Source organism: Tachysurus fulvidraco, chromosome 19 (genome assembly GCF_022655615.1).
Source record: "Tachysurus fulvidraco isolate hzauxx_2018 chromosome 19, HZAU_PFXX_2.0, whole genome shotgun sequence".
NCBI lineage: Eukaryota > Metazoa > Chordata > Actinopteri > Siluriformes > Bagridae > Tachysurus > Tachysurus fulvidraco.
In genome coordinates this window covers 19,235,156-19,252,655 of record NC_062536.1, presented here as the reverse complement: position 1 = coordinate 19,252,655, position 17,500 = coordinate 19,235,156, and the positions used below count along the sequence as shown (strand labels likewise).

Below are 17,500 nucleotides of genomic sequence, written 5' to 3'. Positions count from 1 at the left end.
AAACAAGTTAGACTAAAAAGGTGAAGAAAAAAAAGGCTATCATATGTACATCATTTTTAATAAGAGTCAAAACAGACAAGGCCGAGTTGACTCAGTGCTCCTAATTTGTATAGGAGGACAATAGGAGGGTTAAGTATTAAGAAATTAAAGCTGGGCTAGTATCAGAAGCTCTAGATACGACAATGGAGCCTGAAATAGTAAACGGTCATCAGAGAACAGACAACACAAAACAGATAAATTTGAAAATTGTATTATACAAAATGAATGGCAATTATTTACATCCCCTGCCTTCCTAAGTCGGCTTCCTGAGTGCACAATAAAATCAAAATAAAACCTCAAGTAAAGAAAGATTCCATGGAAGTTCTTGATGTGTGTGTTTCCTAGAGTATGTTCTCTTCATTACCCGGGTAGGTTTACGTGTGTTCTTATCTGTATCACAAATGAAGGCACAGGATGATGCTGGTTCCAAAGATGCCACGGCTGGCCACACCGGGTTCTCGATCCGTTCACTTCTGCGGTTGGCTCGCCACTGACCGGCAGGGTCAGATTCAGATGGTCTATCCCTTTCTAAAAACCAATCAGAGGTATCTTGAGAAGCTCGCTGCCCCATGCGGCTTAACTCTCTCTCACACAGTCCTTGTTTGCTTTCTAGCAACATCTTTACTGGAGGAAAAGCGTGTTTGTTTTTACAGTAAGTGAACTCCCTGGGTGTATGTGCCACCTGCAGGCAGAGTAGAGAGTTGCACTCCAGTTACCTTGTGTGGGTTACAAATATATTTCTATTGGTTTGATTTGCTTAATTGTTTGTTTGACCTTGTAAATCTACATTTTGTATTATTAATTGTTCTGCTTTTCATTTTATATTTGTATTAATGTTCTAGTTTAAAAAAAAAAAAAGACTTTTTGTGAACTAAAAATATATGGGTCATAATTTACCCGTAACACCATAGATGCTAATTTAATTAAAATAAAATAATAAATATATATATATATATATATATATATATATATATATATATATATATATATATATATATATATATATATATATATATATATATATATATATACATATATAACAAATTTATTTAAGAGGTGTGTCCTACGGTAATACCTCTCAGTAATAGTCAGGAAACAAAACAACATTTCATTTATTTTTGTAATTCCTTTGAATTTTATCATTCACACCAAAATAGTAAAACCAATCTTTTTATGGATAAAGAAGCCTAACATGGTATCTAAGAGGTAAGAAACAAATCAGATGATAAATAATTGTTTTGAGGCTATTTTATGACTGATTTAGGACACAGTTCAAAACTGACCCGTTCACATAAGAGATAGTAACAAAGAGCTAACATAAGAGGAAGGTTAATAGAACATGAATATAAATCACAATCCTCCCTTTTTTCCTGTTCACACAAACTTGTGTTCAGTCCTGACTACCAGCATTAAGGCCAATGTCCTGAGTCAGGTCATGACCCATTTACTCAGAGAGTGTAGACTATATCACCATGTAGAGCTTGGAATGAACACTGACTCTCTTACTGTATGTATATGGGTTTGATTTAAACATTTTTCTTCAAATGTTCCTGTCCATTCTGCATCGTAGTTCAGTTCCATTGGGCTACCTGGAGACACCTGAGAGGGTTCACCTGCAAGAAGGTCCTGATGACTCCATTTCCTCTGCCACTGCTGGACCTCAGGGGTGATTTAAACAGATCAGGACAAGACTAGAATCAGGATAGAAATGAACTTTGGGATTCTCAAGACTCACTTCAGTAGTTTAAGGCTGTAAAGTGTCGACCCATCCAAGGCAGGTGACATGACAGTGGTGCACAGTAGAAGCAGGATTAGGAAGGAGAAACTCCCTGATGTGCTGCATCCTGTCACCGTGGACCAATCAGAGGGCAGGGCTGTGAGACAGAACTTTTACTGAACAATTCTTCTGTTACTTAATACATTTATGTTAGAGTTCAACATCACACATTAAACAGTGGAGACAGTCTTTATTTCACTAATTATAATTATATTTCAGAAAAAAGTCACATTAAGAAGTAGATTAAAGCACATTTCAACATGACAAAACTACACCGTTTATAAATCTGTTCAATTTACAGATTAATTTATTAAATTAAAATGATTAATAATGACTAATAATTTACTGCTGATTATTTCATTTCTTATTACATTAACGTCAAGTGTCTTGTGAATTGTAATAAAATAAAGTTCCACATTTATAGTCAGCTGCTTTTTCACACTCACCCTGGCAGCAGTGACAGTACTGATTTTTGTCCTTATTGTTTATCTTGAATTCTTGTTCTTCTGCAGCAAAATGTACAGATTTAACACAATACATCTCCAGTTTGTCCAACAAGTATTAGAAGCAGTGTGAGATGTGTTCTTTTTAAAGTGAATGTACACAGGACCTGATGATGGAAGTCTGGATCACATTAACGAGTTGTTAACACACATCATGATACCAATGAACCCAGTTTATGAGTGTTTGTGAAGTGAAGTCGGCTCTCATACTGAGACCCCAAGTCTGCTGAGCTTGTTCTGTGGAACAGTCCTCAGGTGGGATTGGTCAAACTCTGAACAGGAGCAGGAGGTGATTGGTCAAACTGTCTGTAGAAAAGGCTGGGATTGGTTTCTGTAAGAGTGGGCGGAATTGTTTAATTATTCTGCAGGAGCAGATGGGATTGGTCAAGTGTTCTTCAAGAGAGGATGGGATTGATCACACTTTATGCAGGAGTTGGTGTGGTGGGGTTTCTCAAAGGTTCTGCTTAAGTGGACAGGATTGGTCAGTTATTCTGTAGGTGACAGTAATATTGGTCAGCTTTCTTCAAGAGTGGGTGTGAAGGGTTAAACTTCATGTGTCAGTGGGTGAGAATGGAGATACTTTGAGCAGGAGAAGTTTGGGACTGGTCAGGAGCAGACAGGACTGGTCAGAGTTTCTGTGTGGTTCTTGTAGTGTTCAGGTTGGTGACTGTGCTGATGATGTTACAGTGTTTTTGTGAAATCTCTACAGAAAACCAGTTTTTTACATTTCACACTGAAATCATGTCAAAAACCTACAAATCACTGATGTTACTAATAATGTAGAAATACAACCCAGTGCCTTACAGAGTTTCTAATGAATGTCATCTAGTTACAGATAAAGAATCATTGTGATGTTTCACACAAACTGCTGTAGAACTCAAGGTCATCAGTGCAGATCTGAAATAAATGAATAGATTTTAAAAAGATTTGTTTTCTCATTATTTATATAATTCTCTGCTTTAAACTGCTTTTTAAAAAATGGTAATTGGAGTTAAATATTGTCTAATAGTTTGTTAATAAACACGAGATGTTTAGTTAATAAAGTCCTAATGTGGGTATTAAATAATTATAAAGTTTATACTAATAACACTAGGAACACTAGCAATAATAATAATGTGGAATAATTTGTACTTATGGTGTGTGTGTGTGTGTGTGTGTGTGTGTGTGTGTGTGTGTGTGTGTGTGTGTGTGTGTGTGTGTGTGTTTTCTCTGGTCCACAGTGTGTGTCATTGTGCTGTATCACATCCTCCCCCTCAGCACCTGCAGTCACTCCCAGCTGCAGCAGTGTTTCTCTGTGCAGTCTCACTGACCGAGGTTTTTGTACGACGCTCTAACACTGTGTGAACACCAAGTTACTACTGATCACATGGAAACTCTGACAGTAGTAATCTCCTGTATCTTCAGTCTGGACTCCTCTGATGGTCAGAGTGAAGTCAGTATTAGATCCACTGCCACTGAAACGATCTGGAATCCCTGACTGTCTGCTAGTAGCCAAGTAGATCAGGAGTTTAGGAGCTTCTCCAGGTTTCTGCAGGTACCAGGCGAGATAGCTACCACCATGCACACTGCTACTGGTTTTACAGTTGATGGTGACTGTGTTTCCTGGAGCAACAGTTTGCACTGAAGGAGTCTGAGTCACAGTCACCTGACCTCTGGATCCTGAAGAGAAACATAGATTGTGTTTCTGTGCTCTAAAGTGGTGTAGAATTAGTATGAAATGAAGTGTGTGAGGCTGTGAGTTGATGTTAAACTCTCACCTTGAGTCCAGAGGGCCAGGGTGCAGATGAAGACGCTGATCAAAGTCATGGTTGCTGTGGGTGAAGTTGCTGAGCAGCAGCTCTCAGTCATGAAGTGTTAAAGTCACAGGGCTATAAACACTCACAGAGCACTGAAGCATGGGCCACCAATGCAAAGTGTGTGTGTGTGTGTGTGTGTGTGTGTGTGTGTGTGTGTGTGTGTGTGTGTGTGTGTGTGTGTGTGTGTGTGCACTAGAGTGTGATGGAGGTTTTTGTACGATGGTTTCATTAGAATGTATCACTGTGGTACACTTTTGGTGGAGGCTCCAAACTCATTGTGAACAGTAAGTGTGTTTTCTTCTTTGTAAAACTAAACCAGTTTAGTTCATTACTAATTCCATGAAGAAATAAACTTAAACTAGATGATTTATGTTTAGAATGACATCATTGATGTTATTGTGTATTATTATGCTGTGTTGAGGAAAACATTTCAGTATCAGAACAGATCCCATATAAATGTTCTTCAACATTCAACAAATACACAATAATTGATGTTAAATATGTAATAATGACACACTTGCTATATATTCAACATGCAATAACTCTGCAGTTACTCTATAATAAACATTTAATAAATATAGTGACTTTGTGCTGATGTCAAATCCAGATGAAAGCTGCTGTGTGTGTTTGTGTTAAACAATGAATATTTCTGTAATCAGCTCCATTTGGATTTGCTGCAGTTAAATATGCTGAAGGTTTGAACTATAAAGTAATAAGACTTGTTATGAGAAATGATTTTTCCAGATAAATGACAGTGTGGAACATGTTTGTTTTGTCTCTGCACTGAAACTGAGGTCCAATAATAAAGTACTCAATGAAACTCAGTCATGAAGTCAGACTTTATTAGACTTTATTACTCTGTAAGATCAGTCAGTTCCACAAAGTTACAGAAATATTTCAGAATCCTTTCTAACTCTGTGTGTGTGTGTGTGTGTGTGTGTGTGTGTGTGTGTGTGTGTGTGTGTGTGTGTGTGTGTGTGTGTGTGTGTGTGTGTGTGTGTGTGTGTGTGTGTGTGTGTGTTTCTCCTCTCCAGCTGGTCCCACAGCTCCCTCCGTGTCTCTGCTCCCTCCGTCCCTTCTGCAGACGTCTGAAGGATCGTCATCGCTGCTCTGCCTGCTGTCTGGCTACTCTCCACAGGGGGCTCTGGTGAGCTGGACAGTGGACGGCTCCGAGGTGAAGAACGGGGTTCTGACCAGCGCTGAAGAAGAGAAGTACGGCCGTTACAGCCGCAGCAGCACCCTGACCCTCAGCAAAGACCTCTGGGAAAAGGGGGAGGAGTTCAGCTGTAAGGTCTCCCATAACGACGCCAATCATCCAGTCACGTTCAGAAAGAGTCAGTGTGAAGGCTAGTGGATCCAAGATAGAGTTTAACATAGAGCTGCTTATCATCCATCCTAAATAGAGTTTCAGTTCTACACAATGCTGACATTTCTGTCTTTACTCTGTTCACTGTCCTGTTGCTCTTCCTGTAGTTTTTGCTGAAATAAAGCTGAGTTTTGGACGTTGTTTGTTCTTTTATTCCAGTTAATAGTGATGATCAGTGTGATGAGAGAGTGGGATTAGCTGTAGATTCAGTGCTGTGTGTTGTGCTTCAGTGAGTTTGACTGAAGGAAGTTGAACATCTGGTGAACTTTCTGCTCTATTCTGGGAGAAATGAAACTCTTCAGTCCTGTTCATGTAAATCTCACTTCCACCTCACTGCTCTCTCCATCTACCTCATTCTGACTTAACACTAACACTGACAGAATCAGTCATTAAATTCTACCTGATCGTGATTTAATAGTTGGTTTATATTCTATTTATCTGAACCAGATTTTCCTTTCATGTGCAGATGGATTACAGGCTACAAACATGGTGTTCATGAAATACATATAACTTCAGATTTACATGAAATCACTGAACTTTTCATTAATAAATTGTGTATTATGAAACTTTATATAACTAAAATTTTCCCCGATATAGAGCTTTCCTACATAACCATTTAGCATAGAAAACTGCCTCTTGTTTAAGTTTAAACTCAAGCAATTTAATATGTAAAAGTCAGTGCAAAGATCAATTTAAGCTCTGTGTGTGTGTGTGTGTGTGTGTGTGTGTGTGTGTGTGTGTGTGTGTGTGTGTGTGTGTGTGTGTGTGTGTGTGTGTGTGTTTGTGTGTGTGTGTGTGTTTCATGTGTTTAATTAGCTGATCTTGTGTTTCAAAGTATTTAATTCTCATGTGACTCCCCCAAGTTACACACACTGCCCTGCGCTGCCCTGATACTGAAAAGACAGCACAATTTCATCTCCCTCAATGCTGTGGAAAGCCGAGGAGTGCAGAGCTGCATGGTGGAGCTGCCTAAACACGTAAAAACTACGGCAGCCAAACAGAGCGGCAGAGAGTGAAGTACATGTGGTGCAGCACTTCAGAGGAGGTAAAGGATTGTTCACCTCACATATATAGGATTCGAACAAAGACGTCGCTCCCTGATCATGCTGCACCCCACCAGCCTCCTGGGTCCTGCCTTGTCACACCGCGTCACCTCTGATCTCTGCATCTCACAGAGCACCATTACAACCAGATAAAGTTCTATTTTTGATTATCACCTCAACCAGAGGTGGCAAAAGTACACACATCCTTTACTCAAGTAGAAGTACAGATACTCATTTTTTAAAAGACTCAAGTAAAAGTAGTGACTACACTCTTTTACTCAAGTTAAAGTAAAGAAGTTTGGGCTCTGACATGTACTTAAGTAAAAAGTTGCCGTTACTACTACCTGTTTAGTGTCATGCTGGTAACTGGACGTCATGTTTCATTTATATATGTGTGTGTGTGTGTGTGTGTGTGTGTGTGTGTGTGTGTGTGTGTGTGTGTGTGTGTGTGTGTGTGTGAATATGTATATGAATATATAATTTTGGAGTGTGCTGATGGATATCTGTGTTCATCAACCACAAGAGTGTTACAAAAGGCAGGCACTGATGTAGGTGAGGTAGGGTGGAGTCAGCGTTCACATTCATCCCAAAGGTGTTCAGTAGGGATGAGATCAGAAAACAACCACATATAGCAGGAAAGGTCAGGTGACCCAATACTTTTGGAAATATAATGTATACCAAGTGTATCACCAAGGCCATATCCCAAACTGTAGGGAGATTCCAGCTCTGTCCTCGAAAACAACTCAAATTATTGTGATGTTTTACAAATGACAAAATTAATGTTAATTAAATTAAGCACTTCGTGTTTTTTGGGTTGACACCAGGGGCAGTTCTAGGGTTTCATCTTTAGGGGGTTTTTAGCCCTCAGTGAGAATTTAAAACAAGAAGAGTTCTATATTATATATTATATGACAACTATTGTAATAAGAATAGTGAAATTTCACTGCTTTTGGTTGCCGTCTTTGCGTCTTTCCGCCGATTAACGTTATAGATAAACGCCTCCAGCTCTGACTGCGCGTGCACGCTGTGCGTACCTGTGCTTTTCTGTTCTAATAAAGCAGACAGCTGAAGACGCACTTTTGAAAGACTACAACACACGCGTGTAAAAGCAAAGTAAAAAAAAAAATCGCTCTTGGATCAAACTGTTAATAATTTTCTTTCCCATCGACGACATGTCCTGTATTTTAACGTAATTTTTATTGTTTATTTATGAAGTAAAAATGATCCTTATAGTTTTAGGCTGGCTGAGATTACAGACAGGGGGCTGAAGCCACCCTAATAAAGGGCTAGAACCCCCCCTGGGTGACACAATTCGCAACGCATTCGCCAGGAATCCTTTTTGACGCCAATTATTTGAAACATCTCCCTCATATATGGCCATGTGTGTTTAGTAATGTCCTCGTTGTTAGTTATTTTAACATCGGTGACTCCCTCTGAATGAACATTAGCCATTCCTTTTGTAGGCGCTGCTCATTGTTAGCTCCGCTATCCTTAGTCTATGTCTGATAGCCAGTAAATAATACAGTACACCAGTCACATGGGGAAAAAGCCACACAATGATAGGATGATAGGCTGGAAACAGCTCAATGAGAAGAAATAATACTAAATGTAACGAGTCTGTTTTGAAAATGTAAGAAGTAAAAAGTACAGATATTTGTGTAAAAATGTAACGAGTAAAAGTAAAAAGTTGTCCGAAAAATGAATAGTGGAGTAAAGTACTGATACCAGAAAAATTTACTTAAGTACAGTAACAAAGTATTTTTACTCCGTTACTTCCCACCTCTGGGGACTGGTCAGGAGCAGACAGGACTGGTCAGAGTTTCTGTGTGGTTCTTGTAGTGTTCAGGTTGGTGACTGTGCTGATGATGTTACAGTGTTTTTGTGAAATCTCTACAGAAAACCAGTTTTTTACATTTCACACTGAAATCATGTCAAAAACCTACAAATCACTGATGTTACTAATAATGTAGAAATACAACCCAGTGCCTTACAGAGTTTCTAATGAATGTCATCTAGTTACAGATAAAGAATCATTGTGACGTTTCACACAAACTGCTGTAGAACTCAAGGTCATCAGTGCAGATCTGAAATAAATAAATATATTTGTTTTGTCATGACTTTATATAATTCTCTGGTTTATACTGCTTTTAAAAAATGTTATATGTAGTTAATTATTGTCTAATAGTTTGTTAATAAACAAGAGATGTTCAGTTAATAAAGTCCTAATGTGGGTATTAATTAAAGAATTATAAAATTTATATTAATAACACTAGGAACACTGTTATAATAATAATAATGAGGAATAATTTGTACTTGTGTGTGTGTCTGTGTGCGTGTGTGTGTGTGTGTGTGTGTGTTTGTGTGTGTGTGTGTGTGTGTGTACATTAGTGAGTTAGTGTGGTGTGTTTTCTCTGGTCCACAGTGTGTGTCATTGTGCTGTATCACATCCTCCCCCTCAGCACCTGCAGTCACTCCCAGCTGCAGCAGTGTTTCTCTGTGCAGTCTCACTGACCGAGGTTTTTGTACGACGCTCTAACACTGTGTGAACACCCAGTTACTACTGATCACATGGAAACTCTGACAGTAGTAATCTCCTTTATCTTCAGTCTGGACTTCTCTGATGGTCAGAGTGAAGTCAGTATTAGACCCACTGCCACTGAAACGATCTGGAATCCCTGACTGTCTGCTAGTAGCCAAGTAGATCAGGAGTTTAGGAGCTTCTCCAGGTTTCTGCAGGTACCAGGCGAGATAGCTACCACCATGCACACTGCTACTGGTTTTACAGTTGATGGTGACTGTGTTTCCTGGAGCAACAGTTTGCACTGAAGGAGTCTGAGTCACAGTCACCTGACCTCTGGATCCTGAAGAGAAACATAGATTGTGTTTCTGTGCTCTAAAGTGGTGTAGAATTAGTATGAAATGAAGTGTGTGAGGCTGTGAGTTGATGTTAAACTCTCACCTTGAGTCCAGAGGGCCAGTGTGCAGATGAAGACGCTGATCAAAGTCATGGTTGCTGTGGGTGAAGTTGCTGAGCAGCAGCTCTCAGTCATGAAGTGTTAAAGTCACAGGGCTATAAACACTCACAGAGCACTGAAGCATGGGCCACCAATGCAAAGTGTGTGTGTGTGTGTGTGTGTGTGTGTGTGTGTGTGTGTGTGTGTGTGTGTGTGTGTGTGTGTGTGTGTGCACTAGAGTGTGATGGAGGTTTTTGTACGATGGTTTCATTAGAATGTATCACTGTGGCGCACTTTTGGTGGAGGCTCCAAACTCATTGTGAACAGTAAGTGTGTTTTCTTCTTTTTAAAACTAAACCAGTTTAGTTCATTACTAATTCCATGAAGAAATAAACTTAAACTAGATGATTTATGTTTAGAATGACATCATTGATGTTATTATGTATTATTATGCTGTGTTGAGGAAAACATTTCAGTATCAGAACAGATCCCATATAAATGTTCTTCAACATTCAACAAATACACAATAATTGATGTTAAATATGTAATAATGACACACTTGCTATATATTCAACATGCAATAACTCTGCAGTTACTCTATAATAAACATTTAATAAATATAGTGACTTTGTGCTGATGTCAAATCCAGATGAAAGCTGCTGTGTGTGTTTGTGTTAAACAATGAATATTTCTGTAATCAGCTCCATTTGGATTTGCTGCAGTTAAATATGCTGAAGGTTTGAACTATAAAGTAATAAGACTTGTTATGAGAAATGATTTTTCCAGATAAATGACAGTGTGGAACATGTTTGTTTTGTCTCTGCACTGAAACTGAGGTCCAATAATAAAGTACTCAATGAAACTCAGTCATGAAGTCAGACTTTATTAGACTTTATTACTCTGTAAGATCAGTCAGTTCCACAAAGTTACAGAAATATTTCAGAATCCTTTCTAACTGTGTGTGTGTGTGTGTGTGTGTGTGTGTGTTTGTGTGTGTGTGTGTGTGTTTGTGTGTGTGTGTGTGTTTGTGTGTGTGTGTGTTTCTCCTCTACAGCTGGTCCTGTGGTGAATCCCTCCGTGTCTCTGCTCCCTCCGTCCCTTCTTCAGACGTCTGAAGGATCATCATCGCTGCTCTGCCTGCTGTCTGGCTACTCTCCACAGGGGGCGCTGGTGAGCTGGACAGTGGACGGCTCAGAGGTGAAGAACGGCGTTCTGACCAGCGCTGAAGAAGAGAAGAACGGTCGTTACAGCCGCAGCAGCACCCTGACCCTCAGCAAAGACCTCTGGGAAAAGGGGCAGGAGTTTAGCTGTAAGGTCTCCCATAACAACGCCAATCATCCAGTCACGTTCAGAAAGAGTCAGTGTGAAGGCTAGTGGATCCAAGATAGAGTTTAACATAGAGCTGCTTATCATCCATCCTAAATAGAGTTTCAGTTCTACACAATGCTGACATTTCTGTCTTTACTCTGTTCACTGTCCTGTTGCTCTTCCTGTAGTTTTTGCTGAAATAAAGCTGAGTTTTGGACGTTGTTTGTTCTTTTATTCCAGTTAATAGTGATGATCAGTGTGATGAGAGAGTGGGATTAGCTGTAGATTCAGTGCTGTGTGTTGTGCTTCAGTGAGTTTGACTGAAGGAAGTTGAACATCTGGTGAACTTTCTGCTCTATTCTGGGAGAAATGAAACTCTTCAGTCCTGTTCATGTAAATCTCACTTCCACCTCACTGCTCTCTCCATCTACCTCATTCTGACTTAACACTAACACTGACAGAATCAGTCATCAAGCTTCATTCATATATTTCTATTAATTTTCTTTGATATTTGTTAGTTAAAAACTTGTTTTAAAAGTAGAAAGCTATTTAACTTGTTCAACTGCACCATCATTATATCAGTTTTTCCCCTCTTTAAATAGTATTTCATTTCAAAATGAAGTCATATTTTTATCACTTACTGTATTTAAAAGTCATTTAATAGTCCAATCATCAGTCTAATCATCAGTCAGTTGTGGCTTAACATGTTTCTAAGGATAAAAAAACGTCTTCAACCTCTCCCTCAGTCAGAGCATCCTCCCCACCTGCTTTAAGTGCTTGTCACACTGCACCCTGGTGGTAAAGATTCATGTGAATCTAGACACTTTTTAAACTTGATCTGCAACGAAAACAACTCCCATGATGGTAAGTCTGTAACTTCAACACATGATCACTTTTTTTTGTATCCCTCCTGGCTGGCTCTTCAATGTAAAAAATAAAAAAAATGTGTGTAAAAATAAGACGATGATGGTGAAGATCTTAATGAAGAACAAGAAGTTTATTCCAGTATAGCAGCAGTGACAAAATAGATGAATTACTTTGAGTTCACCGGAGTCAGTACGAACCCCGAGCAAATCAATCTCAATCATTTTATACTGTTTTCGCATTTGGTAATTTAAATGAGGTTCTGTTTTGAATATGTATTGACCGTAAGAACTGAGTGTCTCCCAAATGGCTAGGCTGCACCTTGTTATCTAGCCAGATGTCTAGATGTTAGTCATAGTTACGTACACCTTGGCTTGGTATTGTTACAATTGTTCTCAACCAAATGGTCACTTTAAATGGTAATCTCGGTCATGTAGACCCTTTGTTCATGGCAATCCTTGATGTCCTGCTGCCGCTCCCATACTAACGATTGAATGAATTTTATACGGTTAGAGTCCTAAACATATTACCTTTTGATACTCAAACCTTTTTAGGAATGAGCTCTTTTAGATGTGTATCTTGGAGTGGAATTTGGGTGCAGTTATCTGTAATTTCTTACAACATCCAGAGTAAAATACATTTCCTTATCAGGGCTTCAAGACACAGGGTCGATGCTTTAAGACTCAATTAGAGCAATGACTTCCAACACATCATGCATGATGTCAGGGGGATAGCAAGTGACCACATGAAAGTGATTGAGATTCCCAGTTAAAGGACATGAACCTTTCGCACTATAATTTTGCCTAAATTCTGGGTCCTTTCTCACTCCCTGCACCTGCCTATCATTGGAGTATTTATCTCTGAATTGAAAGAAACCAGAATATACCTCATGCTGCTGAGTATCACCGCTGCTTGCCAAACAGAATCTGCAGAACTTTTTAACCGTAAAGCTCTCCAGGAATCCTGCAAGAAATTGAGCACTCAGATTATCAGCAGCAACAAATAATACTGTACCTCTAACAGTTTTTACCTAGTTTCTCCAGGAAAACTCTGTTTTGGCCCAAAAGCTTTAGATCACAGATAAGAGAACTGTTGCATAACCAGAGATTTTGACAGTGGAGGTATTGCATAGTAGAGAAATCTGGATTGAGTTGAGGGTTGACCTACATTTTGCAGGTATGTTGGTAATGACTCAGTATACAGCACACATTTTGTGTTTCAGCTTACGATTTGGAAATCATCAATGTAAAGTCCAAGAACAACTGTGAACTCATCGCTTGTAAGAAGAGAGTTTTCATTAAAGTACTGGCCATCTACAGATGATCTGTATTCATGTAGCACATGGACTTCTTCTGACATAGCATGGTTTAACACATCAGTTTTGTTAAGCAACTTCTGTATCATGGGAAGAACAGAGACATATTGTTGTAAGAATGGGACCTTTAGTAGGAGTAGGTACAACACACGTGAGGAAGGACTTAGTAAGATGACATTGCAAGCTTGAGCTTTTTGAAAGGAAGTATACCTTATAAGGAATACAGCCGGTTGCTGACCACAGGGTCACTGACTTTGAGAGAAATGGTGGAGGACGGTTTTTGAGAGATGAATGGAAAGGAATGTTGGTTTTAAAGTCAGTAAGAATGGCATATTCTGCACTCTGCCTTACCGAAACTTGGATTAAACCAAATGAATAAGTCAGTCTAAATGAGTCTACACCATCAGGATATATCTATAAGCACGAGCCTCGTCAGACTGGTCGTGGAGGTGGTGTCGTCACTATCTTTAGTGATTTCCTTACTGTTACCCAGAGAACACAGCATAGATTCAACTCTTTTGAAGTGCTTTGACATACGGCTAAGTACAGTGACCCATACTCAGAATTCGTTCTCTGCATTTGACCCATCCAAAGTGCACACACACACACCGTGAACACACACCAGGAGCAGTGGGCAGCCGTTTATGCTGCGGCACCCAGGAGCAGTTGGGGGGATTCGGTGCCTTGCTCAAGGGCACCTCAGTCATGGCCGGCCCGAGACTCGAACCCACAACCTTCGGGTTACAAGTCAGACTCTCTCACCATTAGGCCACGACTGCCCCAATGTTAATGTTACACTATTGCACATGCACTCGAAAAAATCCCTGATGTTTCTTGCTCTAGCGACCGTGTTCAGACCCCCAGGGCCCTACACAGTTTTTCTTAGAGAATTCACAGATTTTCTCTCAGACATATTGCACTCTAAAAAATAAAACGCTGGCTCAACTTAAAAAAATTAAGGTAACAATTTGCATGCATCTTTTTAAGTAGCTTCAACTCAGTCATTATTAAGTAGATTTCATGTACCTATTATAGTTAGACTAACCCAATGTGTTTAGTACAACCAACATGATTTGACTTAACCTCTAAGAGCTTAATTAAGTTGAAACAACTTAATTTTAATTTCAAAGGTTTGGTGATATTAAGTGGTCAAATTACATAATTTAAGCTATCCTAACTTCTTTATTTTGATTCCATTCTACTTAGATATGTCCATGCAAATTGTTACCTTAATTTTTTTGAGTACAAGTAACTTATTTCACTTCAGTCAGGAGAAATAACACAGCAATTCCAGTTTTATGATGAAACTGGTTTATTATAAAACCAATGTCAACTTATGTACAAGAAGAGTGCTTTGACAAAACAATGCTTTGTCAAAAAGATAATTATCCAGGACTAAAGTATTTTTTTCAAGTAAAGTCAAGTAAAGAATTAAGTATTTTTCTGGTAGGTACATATCAGAATAAAATAAAATAATAACAATAAATCACAGGGAACGTGGAAAATGAATTCCTACAACAGACACAATTGCCAGCTTATTGGGTCCACCTAGCTGAAACTAAAAGTTTTCTTACTTTTTTTTATTTTACCTTCATCACATAAACTACAGCCGCCATAAAGTCTCAAACAAATACAACACTGTAACCTTCATGTAAAAAATTGTCAAAATTACAGCTTCTGTATGCGTATGCACAACAAAACTTTTACATGTAACATTTCAGGAATACAACAGTTTATTGTTTAAAGACATTACCTTCGGCCTAGCTTTCAGACCATCCAGCTCAAGAATTATTTTCTGAAACACCTCAAAAGTATTTTTTAGTTCCTTTGGGTAGCTGAGGTTGAGAGCATATACCAGCCCTAGCAGGGCACAGGCACTGGATACATCCAGGTCTTGCAGGACTTCTGTTCCCTCAATAATAATACTAGCGTTGGCTGGGTCAAAATTTGTGGCACCTCATCATCCTAAGTAGATCAAAATCAATGTCAGTGTTTTAAGACAAGGAAAGGAACAGGACATTAGGCACATGAGTTAAATCTTAGGAGTTAAAACTTACTACACATGAAAAATTGCAAACTTAAAGAAATGTCAGCTGCCTAACCATCAAACATAATGCTGCAGATTGTATATGAAAGAAAAATAAAAACTCAAATGTTGTAATAGCAAATTTACAAAAAGCTCAAGGTTTACAAGGTTACAAGATGGATCAACTGTGAAAACGTCACAGCAGATAAAGATGGCGTGCACACACATTGTCATGTTAGGTATTGTGCTTAAATTAACTTGCTTATTAGTTAACTATTTAACTTGTTACAGGTTTATGTATATATGTATGTGTGTATGTAGGTATGTATATGTATGTATACATACTGTATACGTGTGTGTGTGTGTGTGTGTGTGTGTACGTATGTATGTATGTATGCAGGTATGTATATGCATGTATGCATATATGTGTGTGTGTATGTATGTATGTATGTATGCAGGCATGTATATGCATGTATGCATATTTGTGTGTGTGTGTGTGTGTGTGTGTGTGTGTGTGTGTGTGTGTGTGTGTGTGTGTGTGTGTGTGTGTGTGTGTGTGTGTGTGTGTGTGTGTGTGTGAGTCTTAATCAACCCAGTGTAAACTTTAAATTCGGACGACACTAAACATGTTCGATATCAATTAACATCATTTAGCTGCCACTGTAAAACAAAACATAATGCCTATTTTGAACACACTAGCTAGCTAAACGTCTATAAACTTTAGAATCGATGAATTAGCTTAGCTCAAACTGTCTTTTCAGTTTAGTGTGTGACAACAACGATTTACTTAAGTAAAGTTTGCCGCATTCATTTTGTTTCATATTTAGGTTTATATGTATTTTGTCCACCGTGGAGGAAAGCTGATTTTGAGGAAAACGCGGTTGTAGCCGCCTCACTACATTACTACGAGAGAAAAGAGGTGTAGCGTTTAGCTCAGGAGTTATTGACTCGGGAAAATCGAATCTGTGAATCTGCGGACAACTTTACTTAAGTCAACAATTTTTTGTGCATACAGTTGGTAGCTGCTGAGATTAAAACAAAGCAAAAATATTAACTTACCTATATAGCCTTGATTCTCCTGTTTCTCCGGCTCCTAGTAGTCCTTCTCTGGCAAAAAAACACGTACAGGCAAATTCCGATGCTCACTAGATATACAAGTTTCACTAACTTAATATTTTTCTGTTGTTACGAGAATGTAAAAGTGTGTGTTCAAAATTGATATATAATTAAGTTAAGACAGTATCCTTTATTTTACTTTTGAAAGACTTATTAAAATGAGTTATCAACTCACCAATACGAGTACATATTACAAACTTAATTATTTTATGCTGAAAATATTGTTTATTTTAAGTTTTACAAACTAACCCCATGAATCATTTTTTAGAGTGTGTAGAACTGGCATAAGTTTGCACTTGAAAAGGATGGCTCAGATCTGGTTGGGCCAGAACAGGGGCTTTCTGTAGGGCTACCTTCAGGCCTCTCCATACTCTCCTGATATTTTTCTGTCCATTCCCACCTGAAACCGATGTAACTGATACAATGGGGCAGCAAGCTCTGCAAAATGTGGGATGAATTTGTGGTACCAGACTATCATGCCTACAAACCTCTGTAATAAATGAATGTCATGAATTTGTCAAATGTTCTTCAAGAGAGGATGGGATTGATCAGACTTTATGCAGGAGTTGGTGTGGTGGGGTTTCTCAAAGGTTCTGCTTAAGTGGACAGGATTGGTCAGTTATTCTGTAGGTGACAGTAATATTGGTCAGCTTTCTTCAAGAGTGTGTGTGAAGGGTTAAACTTCATGTGTCAGTGGGTGAGAATGGAGATACTTTGAGCAGGAGAAGTTTGGGACTGGTCAGGAGCAGACAGGACTGGTCAGAGTTTCTGTGTGGTTCTTGTAGTGTTCAGGTTGGTGACTGTGCTGATGATGTTACAGTGTTTTTGTGAAATCTCTACAGAAAACCAGTTTTTTACATTTCACACTGAAATCATGTCAAAAACCTACAAATCACTGATGTTAATAATAATGTAGAAATACAACCCAGTGCCTTACAGAGTTTCTAATGAATGTCATCTAGTTACAGATAAAGAATCATTGTGATGTTTCAAACAAACTGCTGTAGAACTCAAGGTCATCAGTGCAGATCTGAAATAAATGAAGAGATTTTAAAAAGGTTTGTTTTGTCATGATTTTATATAAGTCTCTGGTTTAAACTAGTTTAAAACATGTTAGTTGGAGTTATTTATTTTCCAATAGTTTGTTAATAAACAAGAAATGTTCAGTATAAATTCCTAATGTGGGTATTAAAGAATTATAAAGTTTATATAAATAATACTAGGAACACTGTTATAATAATAATAATAATAATAATAATAATAATAATAATAATAATAATAATAATAATGTGGAATACTTTGTACTTATGGTGTGTGTGTGTGTGTGTGTGTGTGTGTGTGTGTGTGTGTGTGTGTGTGTGTGTGTGTGTGTGTGTGTGCATTAGTGAGTTAG

At 38.5% G+C, this 17,500-nt stretch overlaps 4 long non-coding RNA genes and 2 gene segments (V, D, J or C); 2 read left to right on the top strand and 4 right to left on the bottom strand.

Annotated features, from left to right (window-relative positions):
• Window positions 1-1,178: 1,178 nt before the first annotated feature.
• Window positions 1,179-3,516, bottom strand: LOC125139574. Its single transcript, XR_007138612.1, has 3 exons — window positions 3,124-3,516; window positions 2,263-2,556; window positions 1,179-1,913 (listed from the first exon to the last, which is right to left on the bottom strand). It is a non-coding gene; the product is annotated as an uncharacterized LOC125139574 (long non-coding RNA).
• A 76-nt stretch (window positions 3,517-3,592) lies between these two features.
• Window positions 3,593-4,234, bottom strand: LOC113655504. The segment is given in 2 exon segments: window positions 3,593-3,978; window positions 4,077-4,234. Coding segments are annotated over 2 exon segments (420 nt in total).
• An 11-nt stretch (window positions 4,235-4,245) lies between these two features.
• Window positions 4,246-5,617, top strand: LOC125139573. Its single transcript, XR_007138611.1, has 2 exons — window positions 4,246-4,399; window positions 5,150-5,617. It is a non-coding gene; the product is annotated as an uncharacterized LOC125139573 (long non-coding RNA).
• A 3,338-nt stretch (window positions 5,618-8,955) lies between these two features.
• On the bottom strand, window positions 8,956-9,589 carry LOC113658682. The segment is given in 2 exon segments: window positions 8,956-9,385; window positions 9,484-9,589. Coding segments are annotated over 2 exon segments (420 nt in total).
• A 68-nt stretch (window positions 9,590-9,657) lies between these two features.
• Window positions 9,658-11,003, top strand: LOC125139572. Its single transcript, XR_007138608.1, has 2 exons — window positions 9,658-9,804; window positions 10,533-11,003. It is a non-coding gene; the product is annotated as an uncharacterized LOC125139572 (long non-coding RNA).
• A 3,677-nt stretch (window positions 11,004-14,680) lies between these two features.
• On the bottom strand, window positions 14,681-17,342 carry LOC125139632. Its single transcript, XR_007138688.1, has 2 exons — window positions 16,051-17,342; window positions 14,681-14,930 (listed from the first exon to the last, which is right to left on the bottom strand). It is a non-coding gene; the product is annotated as an uncharacterized LOC125139632 (long non-coding RNA).
• Window positions 17,343-17,500: the final 158 nt, after the last annotated feature.